This window comes from Lepidochelys kempii, chromosome 9, assembly GCF_965140285.1.
Source record: "Lepidochelys kempii isolate rLepKem1 chromosome 9, rLepKem1.hap1, whole genome shotgun sequence".
NCBI classification, from domain to species: Eukaryota; Metazoa; Chordata; order Testudines; family Cheloniidae; genus Lepidochelys; species Lepidochelys kempii.
In genome coordinates, this window is record NC_136388.1 from 63457438 (window position 1) to 63484451 (window position 27014).

Sequence of the window (27014 nt, forward strand, 5' to 3'; positions counted from 1 at the left end):
CAGATAAAGCATCCAAACTTTGTGGGTGCTTCCTTTAGCCAAACCAAAATGTTCGACATTTGGAGTAATCTGAAGAGACACAGGAGGACAATATCTGAGCAGTATTACATAGGTACTATGGTGATGGGTATTGTGTAAGAACCTGGGGATTAGACAGACAAGTAGATGAACAATAATTAAAGAAATGAAAGAGAAGAAAACAGAAATACAGAAGGAAAAAGACTCTTGGCATGGGTCTGGAAATTGAGTTGATTTACTCTGAAAATCTGTTACAGATAACAAACTCTTTTTCTGCCTTTTTCAAATGGTCAGGAATATGGAAATGCCAACTTGGTCTCTCTAATCATTCAGTAACACTGACCTTTTTCCAATTTCTAAACCAGGGGCGTCTCTATGTAATCAACATTTGTGTGTGATAATCAATTTCAGACCAGTGAATTAGGAGCACTACAGAATGCCGCACAACTGTTTGCTTTATTAATAATGAGAGGACTATCACCCTGCTCCATCCACACAAGACTCTAACTCTAGTACAGAAGGATCACCCGTCCCAGAGTGGAGAAGGCAATTTAGTCACCATGCTTGTTCAAACCTGAGCTTCCTCCACATTGCTCCAACAATGGACTTACGTTGCATTCATTGGGCCAGATTCTTTACTCACATTGTGTAGTACCTTACTCCATGAGAAGGCCCATTGAAATCATTGTTAGTAGAGTAAGGCACTATTCAATGCAGGGGTGCTGGAACAATTTGTATAGTGGGGATGCTGAGAGCCACTGAACCAAACTGTAAACCCTGTATATGATGGAATCCACTTCAAACCAGGGAGTGCGGCAGCTACCCCCTCCCCACACCCCTAGTTCCAGCACCTATGATTGGATGTGATTAAAGATTTCAGCATCTAGCCCTTAGCTTTTAAGACTGCACTCATGCTGAAGAAAGATGCTCTGATCCCTGGCAGACTGCACTAAGATGCTCTGTCTAGAAATCAGTTGAATGTTTTCCCCACCTACTATTTCTCCAACCTTCCTTTTGGTTTGGGGAAAAACATATAGATCCCATTTCTCCTAGTAGTCAGGTGGCCCTGTTGATGTTATCCACCAGGCACCGGCTGCTCCCTACTGCTGGGGAAGATAAAATGTTTAATTAGTCATCATAGTACAGAAGAAGTAAAATAAACTGAGATGCGAGAATGATGGCAGGAGTGTAAGCATGCTGGGCTCGTGATGGTGTAGCATGCAGGATTGACAACTGTGTAAGGAAGCAAGCTTTGTTCAGAATCAGCCTTTTCATTCTCTGTCAGCCCCCTCTTTTGGGAGAGGTATGGCTACATGTATGCAAAATAGCCGCTGTTTGGCTTCACAAGTAAACATCCACAAGCAAACAGTAAATTACAGCACTGCACCCAAGAACTTGAACCAGTGAAAATAACTACGTGACCTAAGCTGTACTACAGTGAGCTCTTTGGCAGTAGAAAGCAAAGAGAAATACCAGCTGTGATGCATTATATTATAGCACAGTGTCAGGAAACCCCCAGCACTGAGATATGTCTGCAATATCCCATTAAATCTCAGCATCAGGGAACCCCCAGAACTGAGACAGGACTGCACTACTTCTGCTGTAGCACAGCACAGCACCTGGGAATTCCCCAGAGACATATCCGCATCACCTCTGTTATGTCACAAGCCAGCTACCTTGAACCCCTCCCCAGCACCAAGACAGGGCAGCATATTGCATCTGCTATATTGGAACACTACCATATTCAGGAACCTGCAGCAGTGTGACATGACTGCATCACCTGCAGTATATTACAGCTCATAACTTCTAGCATATGACTGCATTATACTACAGCAGAATGCTTAATATTCTGGGCAAGAAATTCCCAGATGCTGTGCTGTAATATATTGCAGGTAATGCAGTCGTGTCACAGTGCTAGAAATTCCTGAATGCTATGAGAACACTTGTATCCTGGAATAAGATAGTAGACCACTAAGAAATTCCATCACCAAGACATAAATGCTTCATCTCCTCTATGTTCTAAAACCTTTGGGCATCAAGAAGCAGTGAACAGAGAGACTAACCCACATTACTTCTAGTAAATTATTGCATGTAATTTCCCTAGTTGGGCTTTTCTGGAGGAAAACCTATTTTAAGAGTTAAAGATAACTATATCTTTGAAAAGGACAGAGGGAACAGTAGACTCTCAATCTTCGTTAGGTCATCACTACCTTTGGTGAATCCTTGTAGCAATGACGGTGTTTTCCGTCACTGGTAACTTTAAATATAGAAGATGAAATCCTGGCTCCAGTGAGGTGAAAGTCAAAACTCTCGTAGGGACCAAGATTTAATCCAGAAAGTTTGCCTACTAAGAAGACAGGTTTGTGAAGGAATTGAAGTTGGGGGATCATATATATACACTGAGGTGCCCACTCTGCTTTCCTTCTCATACAGATTCATTCTTCCTTCCTCCCTCCCTCCCTCAATCCTGCAAGGAGCTCTGCATGGCCACAGGACTGAGCCCATGCAATTGGCTTTTTGTGCATGGATCAAATACCTCTCAGCTATGGAGTCTAATAGCTCCACTCCTTATAGCGTCCACATCTCCCCAGGCTCATCCGCCACATCAGCAGTAACCCACACACAAAGGTTAAAGTGAAAATAATAATAAATAATAATAATAAAAAAACAAAGAGCAAGTGTATATGCACATTCCAGTGAGAATACAAAATACTGCCAAGCTTAATGTGGGCAGATGCTACCACAAAGAAAGGCATATTTGAAATAGAGATAGACAGATAACTCAAACTAAAGATATAGAATTATCCCTGTTTGTGAAGGATCAAGAAACTGTAGGCCTGGACCTTCAAGGTCCTGAGAACCCTCATGTTCCGTGTGCACCCTCATCTCCCACGTTAAAATAAGGCTCAGTATTGTGCACTCAGCTAGCTCAAAAGCAGCTCTGTTTATAACTTGCACTGGGCACACGCTGCATACCGCCTGCATAGAGACTGTTGCCTTTGCCTCGTAGGAAGAAATTTGGCTTTCAAATAAGTTTCTACAGGTTGGAAAATAGCAGGCACAATACGTTAACTTCCTTAATTCAGACCGACATAGCGCAGTGTGCCTTCCGCGATGCAGTCGCTCTCACGAACATGCACACAGATAGTGGAGTGTAGCATTGAGCAGTTATAAGAGAAGGCGGCCAGACCATATTCCCAGCCTTCAGGTTCAGTCCTGCATGGCACCTTGCCCCCTCCTACATTCTAACTGATTTTACTGCACACCTTCATCAAGCAGATGTACTACAAATATCCTATACATCGCACCATCTTCATGCACATCACTGGGAAATTTTTCCACAGGGAAGCTCCATCCTGACCCTTTCCCCTGCAACAATAACCCTCCCATAACTTTTCAACTTGTCACCTGCACCAAGGTTTATAAAATTTTAAAGCTAATGATATTACAAAAACTCAAACAATGATTTTGCAGATGTAGGAGTGCATCCTGGGATGAATAAATTATGGGAGCCACAAGAAGTTGCAATACAGGGAGAGCAGCTGAATACGTAAACGGTGCTGTCCATGGTGCTTATATATTGCTTTTTGGGTTTGTTATATTATTAAGCTTCACATTTTTGTATACTTCAGAGCAGGAGATCCAGTAGAAAAGTCACAGAGGGTAACAGTATTTTCTTTTTTCAAGCACAGATAGCTGGTTTGGGGTTCCCATCCTTACTGACTCCCATGCTCAGATAACATATGAATGGCTAAAGGGATTTTTATTAACTTCCTGATTATCTGAACTGCAGCATGAGAACAAGTCGGAGGAATTTCATCTCCAAAAGTAACCTTCAGAGAAAGAGTTAGCGCCAGCCTCTAACTGATGGGAGTTAGGAGAGAAATTCTACCATAGATAGATTATTCCATAACTGTTGACTCAGAGTTTTTCCAACTCCCTCTGAAGCAACTGGTACTGGCCACTGTCAGATGATAGCAAAGTAAATGGACTCATGGGCTGATCCAGTCTGGCAATTTCTAGGTTTCCTAATGCCATATTACACTTCTGCCATACTCTACAAAATGACTCCACAGAAATGGCATTATGGAGCTCCACGTTCATCGTCTCCTAGTCACAGCTGGTTGGATAACATTTGGCAGAGAATTTATACAGCAAATTTCCTTTACCAATATTCACAGGCACTGGGTTTCCATTATTTGCCCAGCTCTGTTTTCAATGATTTCTAGATCAAGTGTGGTAATTTTATACGATTTTATTTTTCAGCCTTGCAAATCCATCTGGAGATCTGAGAGGGGTCAAACTAGACTCTTTCCTTTGCATTGTCACCTGTAATGAAGGCTGCATTTGGCTGGCAGAACCTTAATCAATACCTGCCTGGTTCAGCACATGGAATCCAGGACCGGTGTTCACATCAGTGTAAATGGTTGGAACTTAGCAAACAATCCTGTTAAACAAAGAAGAAGGCAGAATAAGCTCCTGCTCAGTCTTAGCAGAGTTGGCTCTGCAAGGCTAGGGGGAGTATGTAAGAATAAAACATTACTTTGGTGAGTAAAGTCAGAGGATAGGAGTCTGAATACATGCAGGGAGCAGCTCTGGTGAGCAGGAAGGGGTTATTTTTTCCACAGCCATTTTTCAGAGAAGTGCACTTTAATTATAATGTCACTGAGAAGATATTACAATTCCAGCAGTACAGCCAAGCATCTCTTGCACTAAGGCATGACTCCATCACTTCTGCTATAATATAGCACAGCATCTGGGAACCTCCAGCACCAACACACAACTTCATCTGCTCTAGCAAATTGACACCTGGGAGCCTCCAACCCTGAGACACAACTGCATTGCCTCTGCAACATTAGATAGCACAGCATCTGGGAACCTCCAGCACTAACTAACACACAACTGAATCTGCTCTACCAAATCGGCACCGGGAAGCCTCCAATCCTGAGACACAACTGCATTGCCTCTGCTACATTAGAGCACATAGGAAACTCCACCCCCCGCCCTCCACCCCCATTCTGAGATATTACTGCATCATCTCCTCTGTATTACAACACTCAGAAAACTACTGTATCGCTGTAGGACAGACCTGCATTACCTTGCAGCATTGTATCTGGCTGGAATCTCAATGAAAACTAACTTCTTGTGTAATACAGCACAGCATCCAGTAACCTCCAGTATTTACCACCATTCTCTCTGTGCCCGGTCTGCTGCAACCTGCAGCCCCAAGAGAGGGTAAACACAGCAAAGGGACCTGGCAGGTGAGGGGGCACTCTGATCACAGCAGCAGCACCCATTGTGCCAGAAGGGGATATTTGGGGATTAATTAATTATCCTACAAGGGGCAGTAATGAACAGCGCTCGTTGTGTAACAATAGAAGCTATCTGGTTTCCATGGCAACCGAGTCCCGCTTGTGCACTTTTAATTTATTCCTTGAACGGTTATTTCCTGATCTCAATGTCCTGAGAAATGCCTTGTTTTTCTTGCAGATATCCTTGTGCCCGGACCCAGGGCGAGACACTGATCTTTCCCCAGGGGGATTTGCTACCCAGCGCGGAGAACAAGAAGTCAAAACCTGCTCAGTGCAGAAACTCACATCACACAGGGAATAAAACTACCCCTGGCTCCCTTAATGTCTTCTTGTTAAGATGGCTCCAGTCTTCAACCCCTTTCAGAGCTGCCTCTCCTCTTCTCATTCTTTAAGTTACAGTGGCACTTCAAGGTCCTCATGTCAATTAGGATCCCATCATGCCAGACCCTTTACAGATATGTATCTAAGAGGTGCTGCTCACCCCACTTATAGTCCGAATTGACAAGCCGAAGTGTGGGAGGGGAAAACAGCAGCTCAGGAAAGTGACTTGACTGAGGTTTCCCTGCCGGTGAGTGGCAGAGACAGGCGTAACACCCAGGACTTCTGGTGCCCTGCCCACTGGACCAGACCATCTCCTTACTGGGTATACTTAGTGTGTCCATCAAGGGTACCACACTAAACCCAGTAAGAACCTGAGCCCCCAGCATAGCCAGGGAGAAAGCTCCCACATTAAGAACGTGACATAATAGTCACAGCTTGGAAGAACGTCAGTCCAGTGAGTCTCGTAGAGCCAGCACAGGGGGGAAGAAATCTCTGCCAATGAGCTTCCCCAGCAGAACCAGGCATCCCCAGCATGGGCAGACACAACACTTCTCAGCAAAGGTTCCCCTCCTCCATACACACATGTGGAGAAATCACAGGAGAAAGCCACACTCTCAGAGTGAGAGTCTGAGTGGTTCATCAGGCACAGGTAGGAGACTAGTCCTGCAGAATATCATGTACAGGCAGGCAGGACACACTCCTAGGAGACAGCACATGAGGTTCGCGGAATAGGCAGGAGCCAAATCTTGTCATACCCTGCATGGGAGAGAGAAATGCCCCTCCAGTGAGGACACGACAGACCCAACAAGGCAGGTAGGACAGTTCTCCTAAGAAGGGCTCATTGTACCCAAGGTGGGAAGCAGAGAGCCCCCATCTATCCTGGTATGGACCGGCCATAGCCAGCGTAGATAGGTGGAGAACCCTCTCATGTAGACTCAGCACAGATGCGATCAGCACCAGTCTGCCAGTGGAGACGCTACAGACATGGCACAGAGGTGGAAGGCCTGCTCTCCAGGAGCGGGCTGAGCTGACTGCATTTGGCAGGATGACTGCATCAGGTTGAGGGGTGGTGTTAGCACAGTGGGAGGAAGAATGGTCCAGTGATCCAGATGCAGAAGGCCTAGATTCAATTTCCTGCCATGGATGTAGGGCAAATCATGCAGGCTCAGATTCTCAAAGGCACTTTGGCACCTAACTTTCAGTGCCTCCATTCCCCACCTAACAGGGGGTGATAGCACCATCCTATCTCACAAGAGAGTTGTGAGGAGACATACATTAAAGACTGTGAGGTGTACAGTATTGGGGGTCAGAAACCTATACTGGAATGTGAGTTTGTCCCACAAGACAAGCTGTTAGAAGTGCAATGAAAAGTGTATGTGCCACTTGGAAGGCTGAGGGTTGAACTGCAGGGAAATCTAACCTGTCCTGGACAGATCCATGGCAAACCCAGGCCTCAATGCAGCACTCCAAGGCTTTACTGTGCAAGAACTTGCAATGCAAATGGTTTCATCTGAGAACATGGACACACCATGAGCTAAATTCAGCCCTGATGCAGATGAGTGCAATTCCCACTCAACTCAACAGAGCTGAATTTGGCCCAAGCTGTTCCAAGCGTAGAGAAGATTTGAAACAGCAGTGTCCCCCCTCTACTCCTAAACATCCCACTTCCCACACACAAACCAAGAGCAGGAGCACTGGTGGGCACTGAAATCAGACAGGGGTGTCCGACACAGAGAAACAGGGCAGGAGCATTGGGACACAAAGGTTTTAATTCTCTTCACTGGCCAGGGAGCTCTAGGTAAGGCTGGGGTTCTTCTACATAGTTCAGAACCGAGAGAACAAAAGAACAACCTCCAGTGAATGTCTCCTTCACCCTTCCACCAAACACAGCCTTTCAAAAGCAGCAGGTCCAGAAGAAAAGCTTCCTGGGGGTGACCTCAGGGCAGATAGAGGGGCCTTTTTCCTCATAACTCAGCAATTAGTTGTCCTTTGTTGAATGCCCACAGGGCTGGATGCTCAGCGATCCCATTGCTAAACAGTCACCAGGCCCAACTTCCAGCATGTGGGGAAGAAAACATGGGGGAGATACACGCCTCCCACACTCAGTCCATTGACCCCCCTGGATCAGCTCATCTGGGGTCAGGAATCTCTTTCCTGACCAGGGAGAGACGCACCAACCCATTAGTCTGACGTTAAACCCACCCAGCCCATCTCAGCACAGGCATCTCCATCTCTGGCAGCATATTCTTGTTTCCAGACAGTCTCTGAAACACCATAAGGCAAGTTTCAGAGTAGCAGCCGTGTTAGTTTGTATCTGCAAAAAGAAAAGGAGGACTTGTGGCATTTGTTAGTCTCTAAGGTGCCACAAGTACTCCTTCTTTTTTTTTTTTTTTTTTTTTTTTACTGTAAGGCAAGTGTTCGAAGCAGCAGTCATTGGACACATGCTGACTTGTAATGCCACCGCTGGCCCTGTGATGCTGGAAAAGAGCAGCAAACAAACACATCTGCTCTTTGGAGGTCTAACCACTAAAGGCTAGCAGAAATGTCTATGATGCCCAGGAAAGGTCCCCCGCCATGCTCTTGATGGAGCATTTGATACAGTTAAACCAGCAGCCATTCTCTTAGAGATGCTCATCTAAGAGCCCTAAAAGACAGTAGCAAAGAACTCACAGCGTTTTAGCAAGTCTACACTATAAAATTAAGTCAACCTAAGTTATGCCAATGCACAGTCATCAAAATAATGGAATCGGTTTTGCACGTCCACACTACGCTCCTTGTGTCAGCGGTGCCTGGCTTCACCAGGAGCGCCTGCATCAATTTATCTGCCAGCGTGGGGACACTGTGGCACGGCTTCTGAAAGGCAGCAACAGCTGATGTCAAAACGCAGTGTCTATACTGACACTGCACTGACCTAACTACATCAACCCATGCACTATGCCTCTTGGTCGGTGTAGTGGGCAAGTTACATCGGTGGGAGCTACATTTTAGTGTAGAAGTTTGCAGCTTATGTTGACCTAACTCTGCTTTATATCGATCTAACTCTGTAGCGTAATCAGGGCTCAGTGCTGCACAGATATCCAGCCAGAATAGAGGTGCTCATATAGGTAGTAGATCTTTAGCAGAAACCTAGCAGCTTTACCTGCATTCACCCAATGATCTGAGACACTACAGAGGCAAAATCTACTATCAAGAATGGGGTGTACATACATGCCAGAGATCCCTCACATGCTGGAATATAGGGTTTATTTCAGCATCATCTTGCAATCTGGCTGAAGCTGGACAGCAAATGTCATGTACATTCTCAGTGGCGCAGGTCTGCTGGAATCATGAATCATGGGGAACGAGGAGTGAGGCACACAGAACCAAACCATTACATGTGTCATACTGAGAGAGGAACACGTTCCTTTGGAGAGTAGGAAGGGATGTTAGATATCCTTACCCTTGCCTGCCCCCCTCCCACTCCACCCCCCATTCTTTGTTTTGGTCCTGCTACATATACAGCAATGGCACATGAACACTTTACATTTTATCCAGGAAGAACCTTAATCACTTTACTCTGCATATCCCACACCTGCCACAGAAATGCAACTACCTCTGGAGTGGAACATGAAAGACATTCTGCACCACCAATAATGCAACACCATTTTGGGAGGAGAAATGAAGAATAACTGCAGAAGGAATGCAGGGAAGCCAAACTTAATTACACACACTGGAATTTAGCCACCCTTCCTATGTTAGCCCCCAAAGTCTTGCAAAAAAATAAAATTACTCCTGTCGCTCTAATGACTCTGAGTAGTCACGGCTTTCGATTTCTCTCTCACCAAAAGATAGGTAAAGTTTGTGGGCTTTTTGCTTCTTTTTGGACTTACCATGTTGACTTCTGAAATCTGGTCAATGCTGGAGATATGGATGCTCATTCCCACTGTAACAGGGTTACCTGAAACACAAAGGGCCCGGGTTAGAACAGTACAGAGCTCCAGTCGCACTACCCCTACGCCGCAGTGCAGCTTACTGGGCAATGAAGTTACCAATGGAAAGTGAACGTACACGCTCCACTGGGTTGAAAGGCTTTCCACATCAACAATACCCAATTTACTAGAGAAAAGGTGGATTTTTCTAACTGCCTCCCCCCTGCCAACTCACCCTGGGAACTGAGAGAGAAGCTGGATTCTTTCCTTCATCACTACTAATTCACTTCTACAGACCAAATGATGCCCTCACTGACACCTGTGTAGCCCCACTGCCTTCCAGTGCTGCCCCCAGTGATACCTGTAGGATCCCACACCCAGCCACGGACTTGCATAGGTGTAACTGATTGGCCATGTAACTGGAATGTAGCAAACAAGCCGGCCGCTGCGGCACCAGAGGGACTAGACTCTAGCTCATTCCCTCTTCACGGAGTCGGCTCCGCAATGCTAACCATTTTTAAACCGTATGTTAGTGCAGATAGCAGACAGGCCTCTGGACACACAGGGAGCAGATCTGTGGAGGAAGCTGATGCCGTTTTTCACAGTCACATCTCCGGGCAGAACTGCCCTTCAGTTCATCGTCAAACTTAATCTGCTTGACAACAAGGTACCGTCTTGCTCTGCCCCCATGGCCAATGAGCTGTGTGGACACCTTCTGGTGTGTTTTTGCTGACTAAGTGGTTAATTGGGATATCCCCTTCCCCAGGAGGCTTCAGTGGCCAAGCCACCCTCACCTGTGGATAAAGAGCCAAAGCCTGACTGGAAAGTATGGAATGGGGGTGTGACAAAGAGCCTAACTTTCCCAGGGTTGCAGAAATGTCCCTTCCCCTGGCACATAACCCCTTGTTACCATATACAAAATAAAAGTCCTACTATATTCTACACTGCTAACCCCATATGGCAGGATTTCAAACTGCAGTGCTTTAACCCAATTCCTTAGTGCTCTCTGTAAGGACAATGCTTCTAACACTGGATTTGTGCCTATAATCTGATGAGGTTCAATAAGGATAAGTGCAGGGTCCTGCACTTAGGATGGAAGAATCCAATGCACCGCTACAGACTAGGGACCGAATGGCTAGGCAGCAGTTCTGAGGAAAAGGACCTAGGGGTGACAGTGGACGAGAAGCTGGATATGAGTCAGCAGTGTGCCCTTGTTGCCAAGAAGGCCAATGGCATTTTGGGATGTATAAGTAGGGGCATAGCGAGCAGATCGAGGGACGTGATCGTTCCCTTCTATTCGACATTGGTGAGGCCTCATCTGGAGTACTGTGTCCAGTTTTGGGCCCCACACTACAAGAAGGATGTGGATAAATTGGAGAGAGTCCAGCGAAGGGCAACAAAAATGATTAGGGGTCTAGAACACATGACTTATGAGGAGAGGCTGAGGGAGCTGGGATTGTTTAGCCTGCAGAAAAGAAGAATGAGGGGGGATTTGATAGCTGCTTTCAACTACCTGAAAGGGGGTTCCAAAGAGGATGGCTCTAGACTGTTCTCAATGGTAGCAGATGACAGAACGAGGAGTAATGGTCTCAAGTTGCAGTGGGGGAGGTTTAGATTGGATATTAGGAAAAACTTTTTCACTAGGAGGGTGGTGAAACACTGGAATGTGTTACCTAGGGAGGTGGTAGAATCTCCTTCCTTAGAGGTTTTTAAGGCCAGGCTTGACAAAGCCCTGGCTGGGATGATTTAACTGGGAATTGGTCCTGCTTCGAGCAGGGGGTTGGACTAGATGACCTTCAGGGGTCCCTTCCAACCCTGATATTCTATGATTCTATGATGATTCTATAGGTGAGTAAATGTGATGTTGCTGGCTATCAGCTAGGCCCACAGAGAGAAAAAAGAACCTGCTACTCTAACTGTGGCCAGCTAGAGGAGACCCTCTGTCTGTTAGGTGATCAAAGTCTTAGTGGGTTCTAGTCTCCACCTCCATCCAAACCCTCTGAGTGGGCACCATCCCCAAGAAATCAATCCCCTCTTCTTGTGTGTGTTTTACTGAGTGATTTGTTGCACGATTCCAGAAGAGGAGGGGAAGGAAATTTTGCCACACACCATGTTGACTTTTCCTTCAAGTCATTAGCAGCTCCAAGTGCTGAAATATTTACAGATAATCACAAAATGACTAAAAAAATAATTAGCAAATGGGGGGGGCCCATCTAAACTGGAAATGAAAAGATGTATTAATTGTGTGTTACCAGAAATAGGAAAGTAGTGTCATTAAGGCTTCCTTGTGATTGGGTGTACTGTTACTGAGACCCTATGCCTGTAAATTAGACATTATCCTTTAATGGGATATGAATAACACTTAAAACATCAGAATCAATAACTACTGTAGTTAGGACCTCCTATGCAAATCTCCTTAAAGAGACAGCGCAGTATTTTTTTCCTCACTGACTCAGAGAGCTTGTTGGACATTCTGCAGCAGGGAGCAGCCATTCACGCTGCAGTGCTGGACTTTAAAATATACAGACAGCAGACTGATGGCCGTTTGTCTGAAATGAGTGGGTGGGTTCTCAGTCTGATGTCTTCCCAACTCAGAAAACCAACACCACAGGGGGGCACTAACTGGCCAGCCCGTGGTTGGCAAGCACAGAGCTGACCTGCCAGCCTCACCTTTCAAGCTGAGTGAAGTGTGAAAGGTGTAGCCGGCCTCAGCAGAGACAAGCCATGTGAATTTTTAAAACCCTTTCAGTCTTAATCACACAGGTGCTATTAGGAGCACAAGGAAAGGCTTTATAAGAAAAAAAATCATTCTCTTATCAGTTTCCTGATACTATTTTTTATTATGAGAGCACCAGTTAAAATCAGGGCCTTACTGTCCAAGTGGTTATATATTTGCATAGCAAGACATAGTCCCTGCCCCTAGAGCTTACCATATAAATAGACAAAGGGTGGGAGAGAACCCAGAGAGTAGCGCAAGGTCACACAGCAGGTGTGTGACAAAGCCAGGAATAGAAGGCCAGGTTTTCTGAGTCCCTAGTCTTATGTGCCATCCAATGGATTATGCTGCTTAAATCTAGCAGAGAAAGGTCTAACACAATCCAAAGGCTGGAAGATAAAGCTAGACAAATTCAGATTGGAAATAAGGTGTAAATTTTTAACGATGAGAGTAATTAACCACTGGAACAATTTACCAAGGGTCGTGGTGGATTCTCCATCAGTGGTAATTTTTAAATCAAGCTTGGATGTTTTTCTAAAAGATCTGCTCTGGGAATTATTGTGGGCAGCTCTCTGGCCTGTGTTATACAGGAGGTCAGACTAGATGATCGCAATGGTCCCTTCTGGCCATGGAATCTATGAGTCTATGCTTCTTCTCCCTCCAAAGGTCCTACCACTGCCACCAAGAACCCCGTCTTCCTTCCCCTTCCCCTCCTGCCCCCACATACACACTGACAATTTTTGTGGTTTTACAACCAAGTTTTTGCCATCTAAATATATATATGTTTCTCTCTCATGTTGCCACATGAAAGACCCACAGAAACAACAAAGGAAATTGACTGACTATAAGGGGAAACTGACAATGACGCTACACAAAGAGCTGTCAAACGCACAAAGTCTATCTAATCTAATCTAGCTGTCTAGGCATTTATGCCACGCTCATCACCATGGTATCTGAGAGCCTGAGGTCACGCAGTGACTCAGTGTCAAAGCCATGAATAGAATCCAGGATTCCTGACTCCCAAATCCCTGCTCTAAGAAAGACAAGTGATGGATTTAAGATCCACAAAGCGCCACTTCCAACTGAGCTGAGCTTAGCACAGCTTCTATTTGCTCAGTCAGAGAGAGATCTCCGGCTCACACCGGTGTGAGTGGCTGCAGAGACCATCCGGCCTGGTCACTGGAATGCCAAGTGGGAGATGTCACTAATTGCTTGAGGCCACCAGCTTGCAGACCCAACAGTTTAAGAAGCCTGCGTCCTCCTTTGAAAATACAAGATGAAGGTTTATGGGGTCTGTCTCCTAGGGGGTTTGGGAAGCAAGTGTGAAGTCTATGCACAGAGAGTATGCCTGAGTCATATCAGAGCGGGCAAGGGATGGAGGGGAGCTGCCAGAAGCAGGGGGTTACAAAGTGGCTAAAGATCTGATCCTGATACCCTTGCTTTGGTTCAGTAGTACTTTAACCCACATGACAAGCCATTGGCTATTCGTACACCAAGATATTATTCAACATCAGAATTTGCCCCTATGGGCTTACTCAGGTGTTTATTGTGAAGTGGATGACACACCCAGGCAGGGGAATGAGAATCCTTCTCACATCCCTGAACGAGCTACCTGCACCTTAAGGCTAGCACACAGCGCTAAGCGCCCACTCACTCCAGCCCCTCATGAGGGAGTGGCAGGGGTGGGGTGGGGAATGAATGCAGCCTTGCCTTGCCCCCCTCCCAGTGCACCATCCAGCACAACTGAGCTCGTATGGGGGTAATGGGCTATTGGTAAAGTCTGGCAACAAATTACTCCCCTCAACACTAGGGCATGGAAGAAGCCAGGAGAGGCTGGTGTGTCAGTGACGTAGCAAAGGACGGTGAGGTCCAGTCGGCAGGGCAGCGGTCTGTTACTCAGGAGAGCTGTGGTCAATCCCTGGTGTGGCCATGGTGAAGTCATTTCACTTTCTCTGTTCCTGGGGTTCCTGTCCTGGCCTTTGCAGGACTTACCTATTTAGGTTTCAATTTTGTCAGGGCAGGTACTATTTCTCACTATATATTTGTGCTGCACCAAGCACAATGGGGACCGGTCTCTGCTAGGGCCACTAGATGTGACTGTAAATTGGCTCATTTCATCTTCTATCTACCATCAATGCCCAAGCTTTGAGTGAAGTGTAAATAAACAAAAATAAACAAAGGACATCCATTGTGGACAATAAATACAGCTCCGCCAATGTTCATAATCTCAGGTGTGATTAATACAAAGGTAAAGGATTTTAAAAAAACATTATCTGTGTCACTTTTTGGCTAATAGGGAGGTCCCTGGGCTACTTTATTTGAGTTTGGGTGGTGGAAGCAGACCCAATATTCATGGCGTTTGTGGATGTTATGATGCTCTCTGACCTGTGCCATCTTTAATAAGGGGAAATGTTTCTACGTGAAAAAGGATTCCATCCACGTGGTAGAAATTGAGGTGATGCCACTTTCACCAGTGAGTAGCATCTTTTCCATGATGAAGGATAATTGCAAATTTCCCCACAATTGCTCCCAGGGGAAAAATTCCCCACTTCCCATCATCAGTGGAGAAATTTCAGCTGTTTTGCAGCAAAAGCAGCTTATTGCCTGTGACAACTATATTGGGGGGAAGGGAGAAAAAGACTCTGAAAAACTAAAATTCAAGGCAAAACCAGAACAAATGAAACCGGCAAAAAAGGGATTTTATAGTGACAGAATATTGTTACTCTATGACAGCTGTCCAGTGACTTATGTGATAGCAAATTAGTAGCATTGCCAAAACTCACAGTTATAGTGTGACTCTCACAATATTTTGTTTTTTTAAAGCCTCAGCTCCTGGAGTCTTATATGATTATATGAGAATCTGATATTTCGTTAAAAAAAAAGCTTCTAGACCTTACTGTTGTGGAGAAAAGCTTGAACATGTGTCCCTGAAAGATTCAGGAACGAGAAGGCAAATGAAAAAGAACTCATTTGTTGGATTATTTATTGAAATCTCATGATTTTTTAAAGTCAATTTTGTGATTTTGGGGGGCCTGGCTCAGGCTTTACAAACATGTGCGGTTGGCAATACTGCGTTTAGTTGGTTTCTACATTTCCTAGAGGATGTGTGTCTCCCTCACAAAACCCACACTGAGGGATGCACAGCGAAGAACCTCATGGGACTGATCACCCCCTGGCTCCTCAAGCTTCTCCCTTCAGTCAGGAAGTAGCACATGTTGATAGGGCAGCACAGGCCTTCTAGTGCTGTAACTGGCCTGCAGATGAATGAAGGATTTTGCCCTCTGGGCTGTCTTGCACAGCATTAGAGCCATGCACAGAAAAGAAAGGAGACAATGTGATTTTGTGCTTCTTTACCTGGTGTTTAGGATTTTTCAGCACAGTTCTAAACTGAACCAAGACATTTTCTGCTCAGGGATCCTGCCTATGGAACATCCTCCATGCACAAGTCTGGCAGAGTCCCTCAGTAGCTGCATCAAAGGCTAGCTTTCTAATCAGACCAGTTTGGCTTTGACCATGATGGGCTCCCACTCTCATGGGTAGGTTTACCTCTCTTTGCCATCCCCTCCTTTTCTCAGGCAGAGTGTTCAGCCTGTCTGGGGCCACTGGACCTATATATAGGAGAAGACTGTGCCTAGCCCTGAAGGGACATAGGCACAAGTAGTTTCTCCCCAGGTTCCTCAGGGTAACTATCCAGAATAACAATCTTTGTTCCAAGTGCTCAGGATTCAAGGAGCCTGACACAGGGCTCCAGAAACAGGCTGGGGCCAGATCAGGATCATGTTCCACTCCCAAATGGCTGGCAGAGCTGTACCAGTGGAATGCAGGCTGCACCTTGTGAAAGGTCATACCAGTTGGTGCTACTCTTTGCATTTCTCTTCTGGCCCCAAACACCTTGTGTTGCATGCAGCTATGATACTGAGATGCCCTTTTTCTTTGCACTTGCACCTTTACATTTATAAGGACCCTGCCTCTGTTCAGAGACAGCTGCTATTTTGGTCTTGGAGTTTCTGCAGCCTGTTGCAGAGGAGATGCACACACTGCGCTCTCTCTCGCTCTCTCTCTCTCTCTCATGGAGGCTTTACTTTGGTTCTTTCTCGTCATTGTTTTCCATAATCGTACATAACTGTTATGTTAGATGGATGGTGTATGCTTTGCTCTTTATGTGTGGAAATAGAAAAATTTCGCTGAGCCATTCTGACTGTGTGCGGACAGGTATCAGTATATTAGAGACAATATCCCACAGGTAATCATAGATTACAGAGCATGGCTCACATTCCGCACTATATTATGAATGAATGAAGTGTCACTAGTGCTGATCTCCATTAGGGTCCAATGACCATAACACTCACCACTATTACACAACCTGGCTGAAAAGGTCATGGGCTGAGCGCACCTTATAACAAAGGAATGCTATACTACCAGCCTAATAATGGGCACCCTGGAGTGTCTTTTTGCTTTTATAATATGGGATGGCTGTAATAAAGGGGATTGTTAATTAATGCCATTTATCTGTATCATGGTGGTGCCTAGCGGCCCCAATCCAGATCGGGGCTCCCTCATGCTAGGTGCAGGACAAACATTTATTAAAAGACAGGTCCCTGCCCCACAGACAAACCAGCAGTAACAGACAGACAACATAGAGTTAGTTCAGAAATGCTTGACATGCCCCCAAAATAGTTTTATGGCTTAGCATTTGGGGCAGAGGTGCCTGAGCATCAGAAGGGGTTATTATTGGTTGTGGAGCAGGATAGCTGACCATGTGCCAGGAAAACAGAAGCAAAGTGTTTTGGGAACTGATTTCATCCGGTGTCTTTCTGATTTGTGGTGACGTTTAGAAGCAATGAGTTCAGCTGGGTCACTTAAGCACCTGCTTAAACCTTGCCAACACAATCAAACTTTAAATACACATTAAACATCCCCAACCCCTTTTCACCTGTTTTTATTCCCTCTGCATTTGTGTGACTCACAGCCGACCTCGCCACCATCCCCCCAGCCTATCGCAAAGCACACAGTTAGCTTGTCGTACCAGCGCAACAGCCAGAAACATCAAACATCTACAGAGGTTGATATCAAAGCACTCCCTCCAGCATTCCTGTCAGAGTCTGCCCCTGTTCCTAGCAGGCCAGGCCTTACCCCACACTACACTGGTCTGGGCACGGGGCAAAAAATACCTGTGAATCAGCACATGAGGGCTAGATTGCAGGTTTAGATTGCACATTGCCAGGTGGGGGATGAGAAGGCCCAGAGCAGGGAGATGGGGTGGGCGGGAAAGGAAGATTGCCCCATTCTTGTCTTGCTGTGATGTCCTGGCTTTGTGTGTGTAGGAGTGAATGTAGTGTTGCCTTCAAGTGGCTGGGGGCAGAGACAGGATAAGGGACTTACTATTGCAACTACCTAAGAAAATTCTCTTTTAGCTCAAGTGCTAAAAACATGCTTTTTTGGAGCTGAAAGAGTATCCTGGCCCACATGAAGAGTTTGCCATGGTCATATTTCCATGCCGAAGTCAATACCAGAGGTCAGATCTTGGGTCGGGGTTCTAAGCAAAGGGTCAGAATCCAAGTCAGAGCCACAGTCTTTGTGGTCATGTGCCAAACAACAGAACTCCAGTGTTGACAGTGGGGTAGAAACCCCACGGATTTGGGGAAGGGCAGGGTAATGAATCCACATGTTGCAGAAAAGCCCATCCAATTACTATCTAAAATCACACCTCTTCCTGGGGAGCCAGGGCCAGGTGCCTGTTCCTTCAGCTCCAAAAACACAGGGTTATAGCTACTGCAGTGTGGCAGTATCTACTGCCTGATGGCTCTGCTGACCTGCGTTTGAGTCCTGCTGATCCTTATTGGGATGGGGGACGGAATGTCTCCTTGCACCCACTCCCATCTAGTCACACCTCTGTCAGACTAAGCACAGTATAGCCCTGAGTGATGAGGCTAATGATGAGTTCCAACTGGTGCTGTTCTACTCTCTTAACAGCATGGCTTTTGGCCAGTAGCCAATCAGATTGCTCAATTTGCACAACTCATTTAATAAGGAGGAATATTAGAGATGTCCCATGGGAAATGGAAAGTTAGAGTGCGCCGTTTCCAAGATACAGTGGAGTATTGCATGGGGTTTGAGGGAGTAATTAGGAATCACATAACAAAACGGCATCTTCTGTATATAATCGTGCCATGTTTTAGCTGCAGTCCTCTCAGGTCTCACAAGCTAAGAGAGGCTTGGGCTAGCTGGGTACTCATACAGAAGAAGATTTCTCTGGAAAACCTGAGTGTACATGCATTGAACCAATTGCTCAGCATGGAGATAGGAGGCACTGCATGGCTGGCTGTGCCACCTTTGAGCTGAGACATAAAACTGACCACTCATACTCATTAATATCCCCTTGCATTCTTTCCAAGTGGACAAGTGTTAACCTTGTTGTGATGGCCAAATTCCAACAAGCTGTTGACCTAAATTTCCCCTGCAGATTTGAATGGATACACTATTTTTCATTTCCTGTCCTCAAGTGTTGCTGTGCACTGTTGAACAGCTGATATGTTTCACCCCAGAGAGGGTAGCATTGCAGTTGTGGGTGAAGTGAACCCTATATTAGTTTGCAAGGCTCTGCTGTGGGATCCTTCTGAAGGCGAGGTGCCATGCTGGTATAAATCTAACAATCATTATTTTGTTAATGTTCCAGGGAAAGCCGGAAACTAGAGAATGCCATCCGTGAGGCGCAGTGGATTACAGAGGCTATCCCATGGGCATTTTTAATGGATTAGTGGGGATTAAAGTGGGATATTGTGACTATCCCATGGAAATTTGGAAGTTAGAAAGAACAATCAATTGGCTGCAATAGACTACAAAAGCCATCCCGTGGGTATTGACGGATTATAGAGGAAGCTAGATCAAGGTTGATTTTAAAAGATGGTGTTAGGCAAATACCTGAGCTGAATAAAAACAAGATATCAATTGTGCAGGCTTAAAACAGAGAATGAAAAGCAGCAGAAAGCAAATTAACTCTGGGGAATTCCTTTGCAAGCCCCCAGGTCATCCAGGCACTCATTCAGCAAGGTACCTAAGCACATGCCTCATTGCAACATGCCATCCCATTGATTTCACTGGGCCTATTAACATGCTTAAAGTTAGACATGTGCCTAAGTACCTTGGGCCAGGTGTTCAAAGGTGTTTGGACACCTAAAGATGTGGCGAGGCACCTAGCAGGATTTTCAAAAGGGCGTAAGCAGTTTACACACCTACCTCCCATTGAAGGTCATGCTGTGTATACTGAGAAAGGTTGTTGTCCCTCAGATTTTCAATAAGGTCCCAGGGCTTCACCCTCCGTGCAGATAAAATACAGGCAAATATACCACTGTTCTAGCACATTTCCTAGGGCTCGATTAAATTATAAGCATTATGGGAGTATGTCATTCCAGCATCCAGAGGACTGGAGAAGTTTTCCTTTGGATCACAGGGTGCTGTTGATCAATTGGATCACTATCGTCCGTCTGTTACGTAATGCACCCTTTGCTGTGCTCTTTGGGTGCCACTGGCTGAGCCAAGAGGCATTGGGCGTCAGATTTCCAGCACAGCTCAGCTCTCATTTCAGCACCTAAATAAGGGCCAGATTTTCCAAAGAGCTCAGCCCATTGGGCACAAGTAGGTAGGTGCCTATATGGGAGCCAATCTCTTCTATCAATCTGGCCCCAGCTGCAGGTGCTGAGCTGAGTTCCTTTGGAAACCTGGCCCTCGTTTCCTATGGGAGGCTCTGCCACACTCCCAAGGAGGGGCAGAACAGTAAACATTTCACAAGGGCAGCTATCCCGCCATGCTGTTCCCTCCTCCTTTATGTCACTCATCCATCACAATACAGGGGACCGTGTGACTCCTTCGACAGATGAAGATCGCGGATGCTGGCACAACAATTCAAACCCAGATGATGGGATAAGGGAAAGAAGACGACGACAGGGAACTGTGTTACCCCACCTACCCCATCTCCACCTCAGGTCAGCAGGGGGAAGACAGCAATGGGAGCAGCCTTGAACCTGGGTCTCCATCATGGATTTGCAAGTCATCTCACAGTTGAAAGCTGGGTTTATTTTCAGGCTCTTGTGTCCCTTATTATAATTATTTATACAACTGCAGTGCCTAGCTATCCAGAAGGAGAGAATGTCACCAATTGGCAAGATGGCAGCTGCATTCACCAGCTGAAACAAGGTTTAGATTTAGAAAATCTTCAATTTAAAGACCAAACAATGAATGTTCCACTCCAATGTTATTTCCGTCTTCCCATGTGGGTGTGAAAACTGGAAAGCCAGCCAAGGGACAGACGGACGTCTAAATGTCTTCGAAAGCAAATGCCTCAGAAAAATACTCGGTATTAGATAGAATCTAACAAACACTAAAAGCCATCAACAACCCCATTCTCTCCAAAGTTATTCAGAAAAAAAGGTGGAAATGTCTGGGACGCATGTTAAGAATGAAGCCAGAGCATGTGCCATAACAGGCGTGCCACTGGGCAGCTGGAGGGACACACAAAAGTGGCTGACCAAAAGAATCTCTGTTGAACAGTGCCCAGATAGGGAAAACTTAAGGAACTTAACATAGAGGACATGCAAACAGCAGCCCAGGACAGACAGGATGGCAGGGCTTTGCTTGTGCCCTAAGTGACATCTGACCACACAGGAAGGATGCAGAGTGCTTAGATCAAAGCCTTATTGTGCTAGGTGCTGTACAAACATATGAGGCAGTCCCTGACCTCAAGAATTTACAGTTTAAATAGACAAGAAAGATAATGGGTGAGAGGAAGGCAGGGTGGCTGTCCCCACATTACACACAGGGTACACAGGCATAAGGAGATTCACGCCCTGATCCAACCTTTTGAAATCAGTCAGGCCCTCTGTGACTTGCCCACAGTCACACAAGAAGTCTGGGGCAGCAGCAGCAGAAAGTGAAACCCACAAGACCATTCTTGCTCCATCTGGCTCCTGTGCGAGCAGGGCTCTTGTGGATTTCACTACCCTGCTGGCTCACAAGAATGAAATTGCAGATGAGGGAAATGTGTCTGATGAAAAGCACATGTACTCATGTGACATGCATGTCCAAGTCTGCAAAGCAAACCAAGGCCGATGGGTCTACTTATCAGCCCTGACTAAGTCCTCACATATTTTCATGCAAGCATGTAGAATCATTCCTTGACGTTTAATCCAACATAAAAAGTATTTATTTTTTAAAAAATTCACAGAGAAACTTTATTTTAAGATAATTTAGAGCTGGATGAAGAGCCCTAGAGACTGAATTCATCTATTTAGCCACAGAATGGACAGCAGCTGTGAAATCTGCCCCCATATTGCCCCGTCAACATGCCTTAGTCTTATGATTACCTTTAAAGGTCATAGGGGAAGTTGGTCTATGTGATTGATTCATTCCTTAACTTATTTCCTTCAGATTGTCAACACAGGAGCCAATCGATACCAAACATGAGCCAATTGATACCTGATATCAACCAGCAACTATTAATCAATTAACCATTGTCATTCACTGTTAGATCAGGACTGGATTTGAACCCAAGACCTATTGGTGGGAAAACATTTGTGCATATTACCAAGCCCTGAGCCATCCAATCCCTTAATGCAAAGTGAGCTGAACCAAATTAATTGAAATAGGTTAATGCAAACACTTTGGTTGATATCAAATCCATTACCCCATTATGAAACACTGCAAATATTTGTAACAAGAAAATCTGTTGACTTGTCATATTTATCAAAGGGGCAATGGGAAGGTATTTTTTCCTTTTTTAAATTTTTAATGAAGAAATCACACTTCCTATTCATTGTTCACTCACTCTTCTCTTTTACAGGATACCACTAGCTCCAGCTCCTACATTTATTCCAATCCAGCACACGCAGAATGGAACAGTAGCACAACTTGACGGCTGAGAACCTGCCAGTTTTCTACAAATACAGACATGTGGGCCTGGGTTCTCAGGAATTGGTTGGTGATTTGGGGGGCTTCAACTGCGGTGTTTGCCAAACTGAGATACCGTCAAGAGGGCTGATTTTCAGAAAGTGTTAAACCCCAACTCCTGAAAGTCAGTGTAAGCCAATGAGCCAACTCACTGTCAGATAAAGCTCCCAAGAGTGGCAGAATTTCAGTCCCTTTCTTCAGGGTTGTCATTATTTAACATTATGAACTCAGCTAAATCATCCACGGATTCTATAGCTCCTTCCTGAAACCCAGCACCTGCTCCTGGCCTTTCCCCATTACACCTGCTCTCTACAGGTATCTCCTACCAGACCGTCTACCTGTCTGAGACAGGGAACCCTTTGTAGGTCCTTCCGCTAACCCCGCATTTTCCTTTCTAACTGAGCAGGCTCCCACTTATAGGGTGCACTGCCTCTGAGCTATCACATGATCATTGGTCACTTGACTCACCAGTTGGCCAGAGACCTGAAATAGGGCGCTGGATCGTGTGTGTGTCTGCACCTCAGAACTGTCAGGCCCCTGTACGATGCAGCATTGCCAACCCCGAACATTCAAAAATCATGAGCCAGGCCTGAAAAAATCATGAAACTGGTTTAAAAATCATGAGATTATCTTAGAAATCATCAGATTTTTTAAAAAGAATAATAAATTTGGAATTATTTTTCTTCGCCTTCTGATGTCTGAACCTTTAGGGTACACTCAGCTCATATTTTCCACCTTTTCTCTACAATCTATAAACTTTTTATTTTAATGAAAGTGGCAGTTCACCCCTAATCACTTGACTCCAGGACCTGGGGCATTAAGAAAAACACCAAAGATTATGTGACTTGTGCTAAAATCACAAGAGTAAGTAACAGCGAAGGGGATTCAAGATGGACACCCAGAATCTCTAGTCGCTTTTGAAAGCATCCACCCCCAGGGTGCTGGTATTAGGGTCGTTTCAGCAGAGATTTGCCTTACATAAATGTCCTGAAAATTGAACAGCCTTTTCACAAAATCCACTTGCCCAGCCTTTGCCACCACAACTGAGGATAACAAAAGCAACTAACAGTATGTCACTTGCCCATCAAAAGAATTACTTGCCTGGGGTGCATGGGTGATTAGGGTTTTGTAAGGCAGATATATGTAGCCATCTTCTACAGTTCATCAAAGTGATTAGCACACACTATTAATCCAGGTGCCTTTCAAATTCTGCTCCAACTTCAAAAAATGGCACTGAGTTAACAGTGTGCAAAAACCAGAAACACATATGTAAAACTCCTGTTTTACGTCCTACTTCTGTCATCAAATCTCCCCCAATCCCCAAAACTTCCTTCCCAGGCTGAGACAATTCTGCCGAGCTCCTCTCATTTCTGGTAAACACCAAAGGAGCTGTTCACTTCAGTGATTAATTGTATTCCCCTTTTAATATTTCTGCTGACATCAGACTCTGGAATTAAAGGAACTCCGGCTCAGATTCTGGATGGCAACAGGCAGTATTAGTCCTCCCCTTCCCCCCTTTGTTCTCGCCAAAGATTCAGAGCTCACTGTAGTCAACAGGAGACTTTCCATTTACTTCTATGGGCTTCTAGTCTCCAGCTAACTGGAAGTGCCTATTGTGTGCCTTTCTCCAAACCACTATCAACACTTTTCTAGCACAAGGAACACAGGTAATATGAGACCCTGTTCTGCCAAGCCTTGGGCAAGCAGGTCTTATTCACATGAGCGGAGCCACTGGTGTCAATGAGTGTGGGCTACTCATGTGTGTGAGGCTTTGCAGGACTGATCCCATATAGGGTGAGGTCATTCAAAGCATTACGCATTGGCCTAACTCTGCTGCCACTGAAGCCAATGGGAATTTTACCCTTGACTCCAATGGGATCAGAGTTAAGTTAATGTTGAATGCTTTTGAAAATCCCTTCTGGAGCCATCTCCAGTCTGGGGTCTACAGGTGATGTGACTCACTCTCTGGGCACCACAAGGGGGACCACTCTCCCCAGTAGGAAGAGGGGAATTCAGTCTCCATGTTCATTCAGTCCTGAGCCTCACTGAGCACTGCCTCATCATGGACTCCCAGCCATAACCGTGAGGGCTCACCCGCTTCTGGGGAATTCAAAGCTCAAATGGACACCCAGAACTGTAATGAACTTGCAGGACTGAGACTGCAATCTCCATGTTTCATTTATTGCTGAGGATCCCCTCACACTATCTTACCAGTGAACTCCCTGACATGGTCTGGTGCAAGAGGGGAATCCATTCTCCTTTGAGTCCTGGCCTTCCCCCTTGCACTGCCTCATTAATGGACCCCTCAGTATGACCTGGAGCAATCACCTTTCCCTGGATTTAGTGAGGAATCAGCCTAACCAACACCCAGCAAACCTCGTTGAAGAAGGAGATTTAAAGGATTTTCTCACTGGAGCAAATTTATAAACAAAGACACCATTTAAACAACAGCAATGAATGGGCCAGTAATTCTCTTTGCTATTACTGGAGAGATGTGCATTTCCTTCACAGACCTGCTCTGACCTGGGCCCATGGCATAGCTGCAGTTGTGACATCATAGTCTGCTCCAATGGAAATTAAAATGACAATTCAGCATGATCATTTCTCAGCTGGGTAAGACAGACTGGCCATGACAGGAAACCTTCCTTTAAATCCAAGTGCTTTTGATAATAATGTATCATGGAAAGAACATGTCACATACTAGCTAAATGTCATTTCTCCCTCTAGTGGCTGCTCCACATAGTGGATAAAAGTCTAATACTGCTACTGGCTGTTGAAGTTACTCTGTTAGCTCAAGTAGTAGAGGCCTGTGCTTTGGTGCTGAAGGACCTAAAGTCAGTAGTTACTGACAGCTTATGGTGGGATTTGTTATAGAAAGTTATGAAATGTAAAGGTCAAAGTTGGTGGAGAATTACATCCTGCTCATTTTTCTTACTACATTATTTACATATATAGTTTTTCATTATTCAATCAGCTCTGGGATAGTCAAATAATATTTGTGAATTAAATTATTAGCAATTCCCCTCTCCCCCCCCCCATCAATCAAAAAATAAATTATCAGTGAATAAACTGTGTACTTTAAAGCTATGTCAGAAAGGCTCCTATCTGCTCCCCTTGCTGAGTTCACTGACTAACCCTAACTAGAGAAGGAGTATGGTTTAGTGGCCTGGAAACCTGGGCACTCCTGCATTCTACTCTTACAGTTAAGGGAGGCAGAACTTCTTGGGTCTAATCCTGGCTCTGCCACTGGCCTATTGCCTGATCTTGAACAAATCTCTTAATCTCTGTGCACCCCAGCTTCCCGAAGTGTAAAATAGGGTTGGGAATACTCCCGCACCTCATAGGGCAGTTGAGAGGATCCATTAGTCAATGTTTGCACAGCATACCATCTTTACTCCTCTCTGTCACACAGAGCCAATAATGCTACAGAAGAGCAAATTACATTCACACAATCAAAAGATCATATCCAGTTAAGCCCTGATTCCAGAATCTTTTTGCTTGGTGATGATGTCCAAAGCAGAGAGAACACAGCTTGATTTCCAGATCCCAGGCTGAGCTTGCTGCGCTGGCAGGTAGAAATATCTTGTTTTGACTGGTAAACTGAGCAAATTTGACATGGAAGTCGCTGAGGGAGAATAAATATGGAACAAGAATATGCCTTTTTTCAGAGGCTCTTTTCCAACCATAACCACACTTCAAGCCATCCCAGACTTGAACTAAGGGGTCCTGAGGTCTGAAACCAAAGCCACACAAGGTCCTCTGCGTCTTGCCCCTGCCACAAGCACAGATATCTGTGATTGCACAATCAGTTAACAGGAATATTCTAGTGTCAGTGGAAGGGGAAAGGGACAGAGTATGAAAAAAAAGGTGAAAGAAAGAGATTTCTCATCTCCTACACACAAGGGAAGGGAAAAATGCTGAACACAGAAGAATAACCCTTTTGTATCTGAATAACACTGTAGTGACATCTGAACCACCATGAAATGTATAGCCTGCTTACAGCAAACTCTGATTCTCTTGCAGACCTGTAAAGAGGACTGCCTTGAAGAGTTCTGCTGTCTTATGTGCAATGGGAACAGGAACAGTGGGTTTGAGCTATGGAATACCAATTCACAGAACAGCTCTATGCTGGCTACTGGGCTCTGCTTTCTAATGTATTTCAACTTTTACGCACATGGAGTTAATTCCTTTAATGGGTTTTATGCCATTGTCGAGTGCAGCATTTGTTTAAAAGCACTCAGCCGTTTTCATATACAGTTTTTGACAGGTGCATGCAAATATACAAGTTTTCATATGAACTGTCTATATGTGTGTACATAGCTAATTACACCCCCTCTCGTGGGTTATCAGCAAAGATTGAACCTCTGACTTCCTGCATCAAGCTTTAGCCCTTGACCTAAAGGAACTACATTACATTACATTAGTAGTCTCTGATTCACTATGTGAACCAGCCTCTAGAAAGAGAAATGACCTACTTAGCCAATGTGTTACATATATAAATAAAGCCTCTGTACCTCAGTTTCCCCAGCAGCAGAATGGAGGTAAAAATATTGATTTACCTCATAGGTGGATTGTGAGGTTTTAGTAGCTTAAGGATTGCAAAGTGCTTTGAGAAACTCGGATAAAGAGGCGGGTGAATATTTTTCGTTAACACTTTTCAATTTTTAAATGAATTCTCTTTAGCTGGTTTTTTGCACTCCTTCTGCATTAGCTTTCTGGGAATATTCTGGTAGGTGAGCTTGCTGGCAGGAATGTGCATGGAAACAGTGATTTTAAAGCAGATATTAGAGAATATTC

The 27014-nt window shown here is 45.1% G+C and overlaps 1 protein-coding gene across 1 annotated transcript in view; it reads right to left on the reverse strand.

Annotated features, from left to right (window-relative positions):
- GABRQ (gamma-aminobutyric acid type A receptor subunit theta) overlaps window positions 1-27014 on the reverse strand; it is an 87970-nt gene that overhangs the window by 47093 nt on the left and 13863 nt on the right. Inside the window, exon 3 of the mRNA XM_073358834.2 lies at window positions 9521-9588. Coding sequence (XP_073214935.2) covers window positions 9521-9588 — 68 coding nt within the window. The remainder of the gene's footprint in view (window positions 1-9520; window positions 9589-27014) is intronic.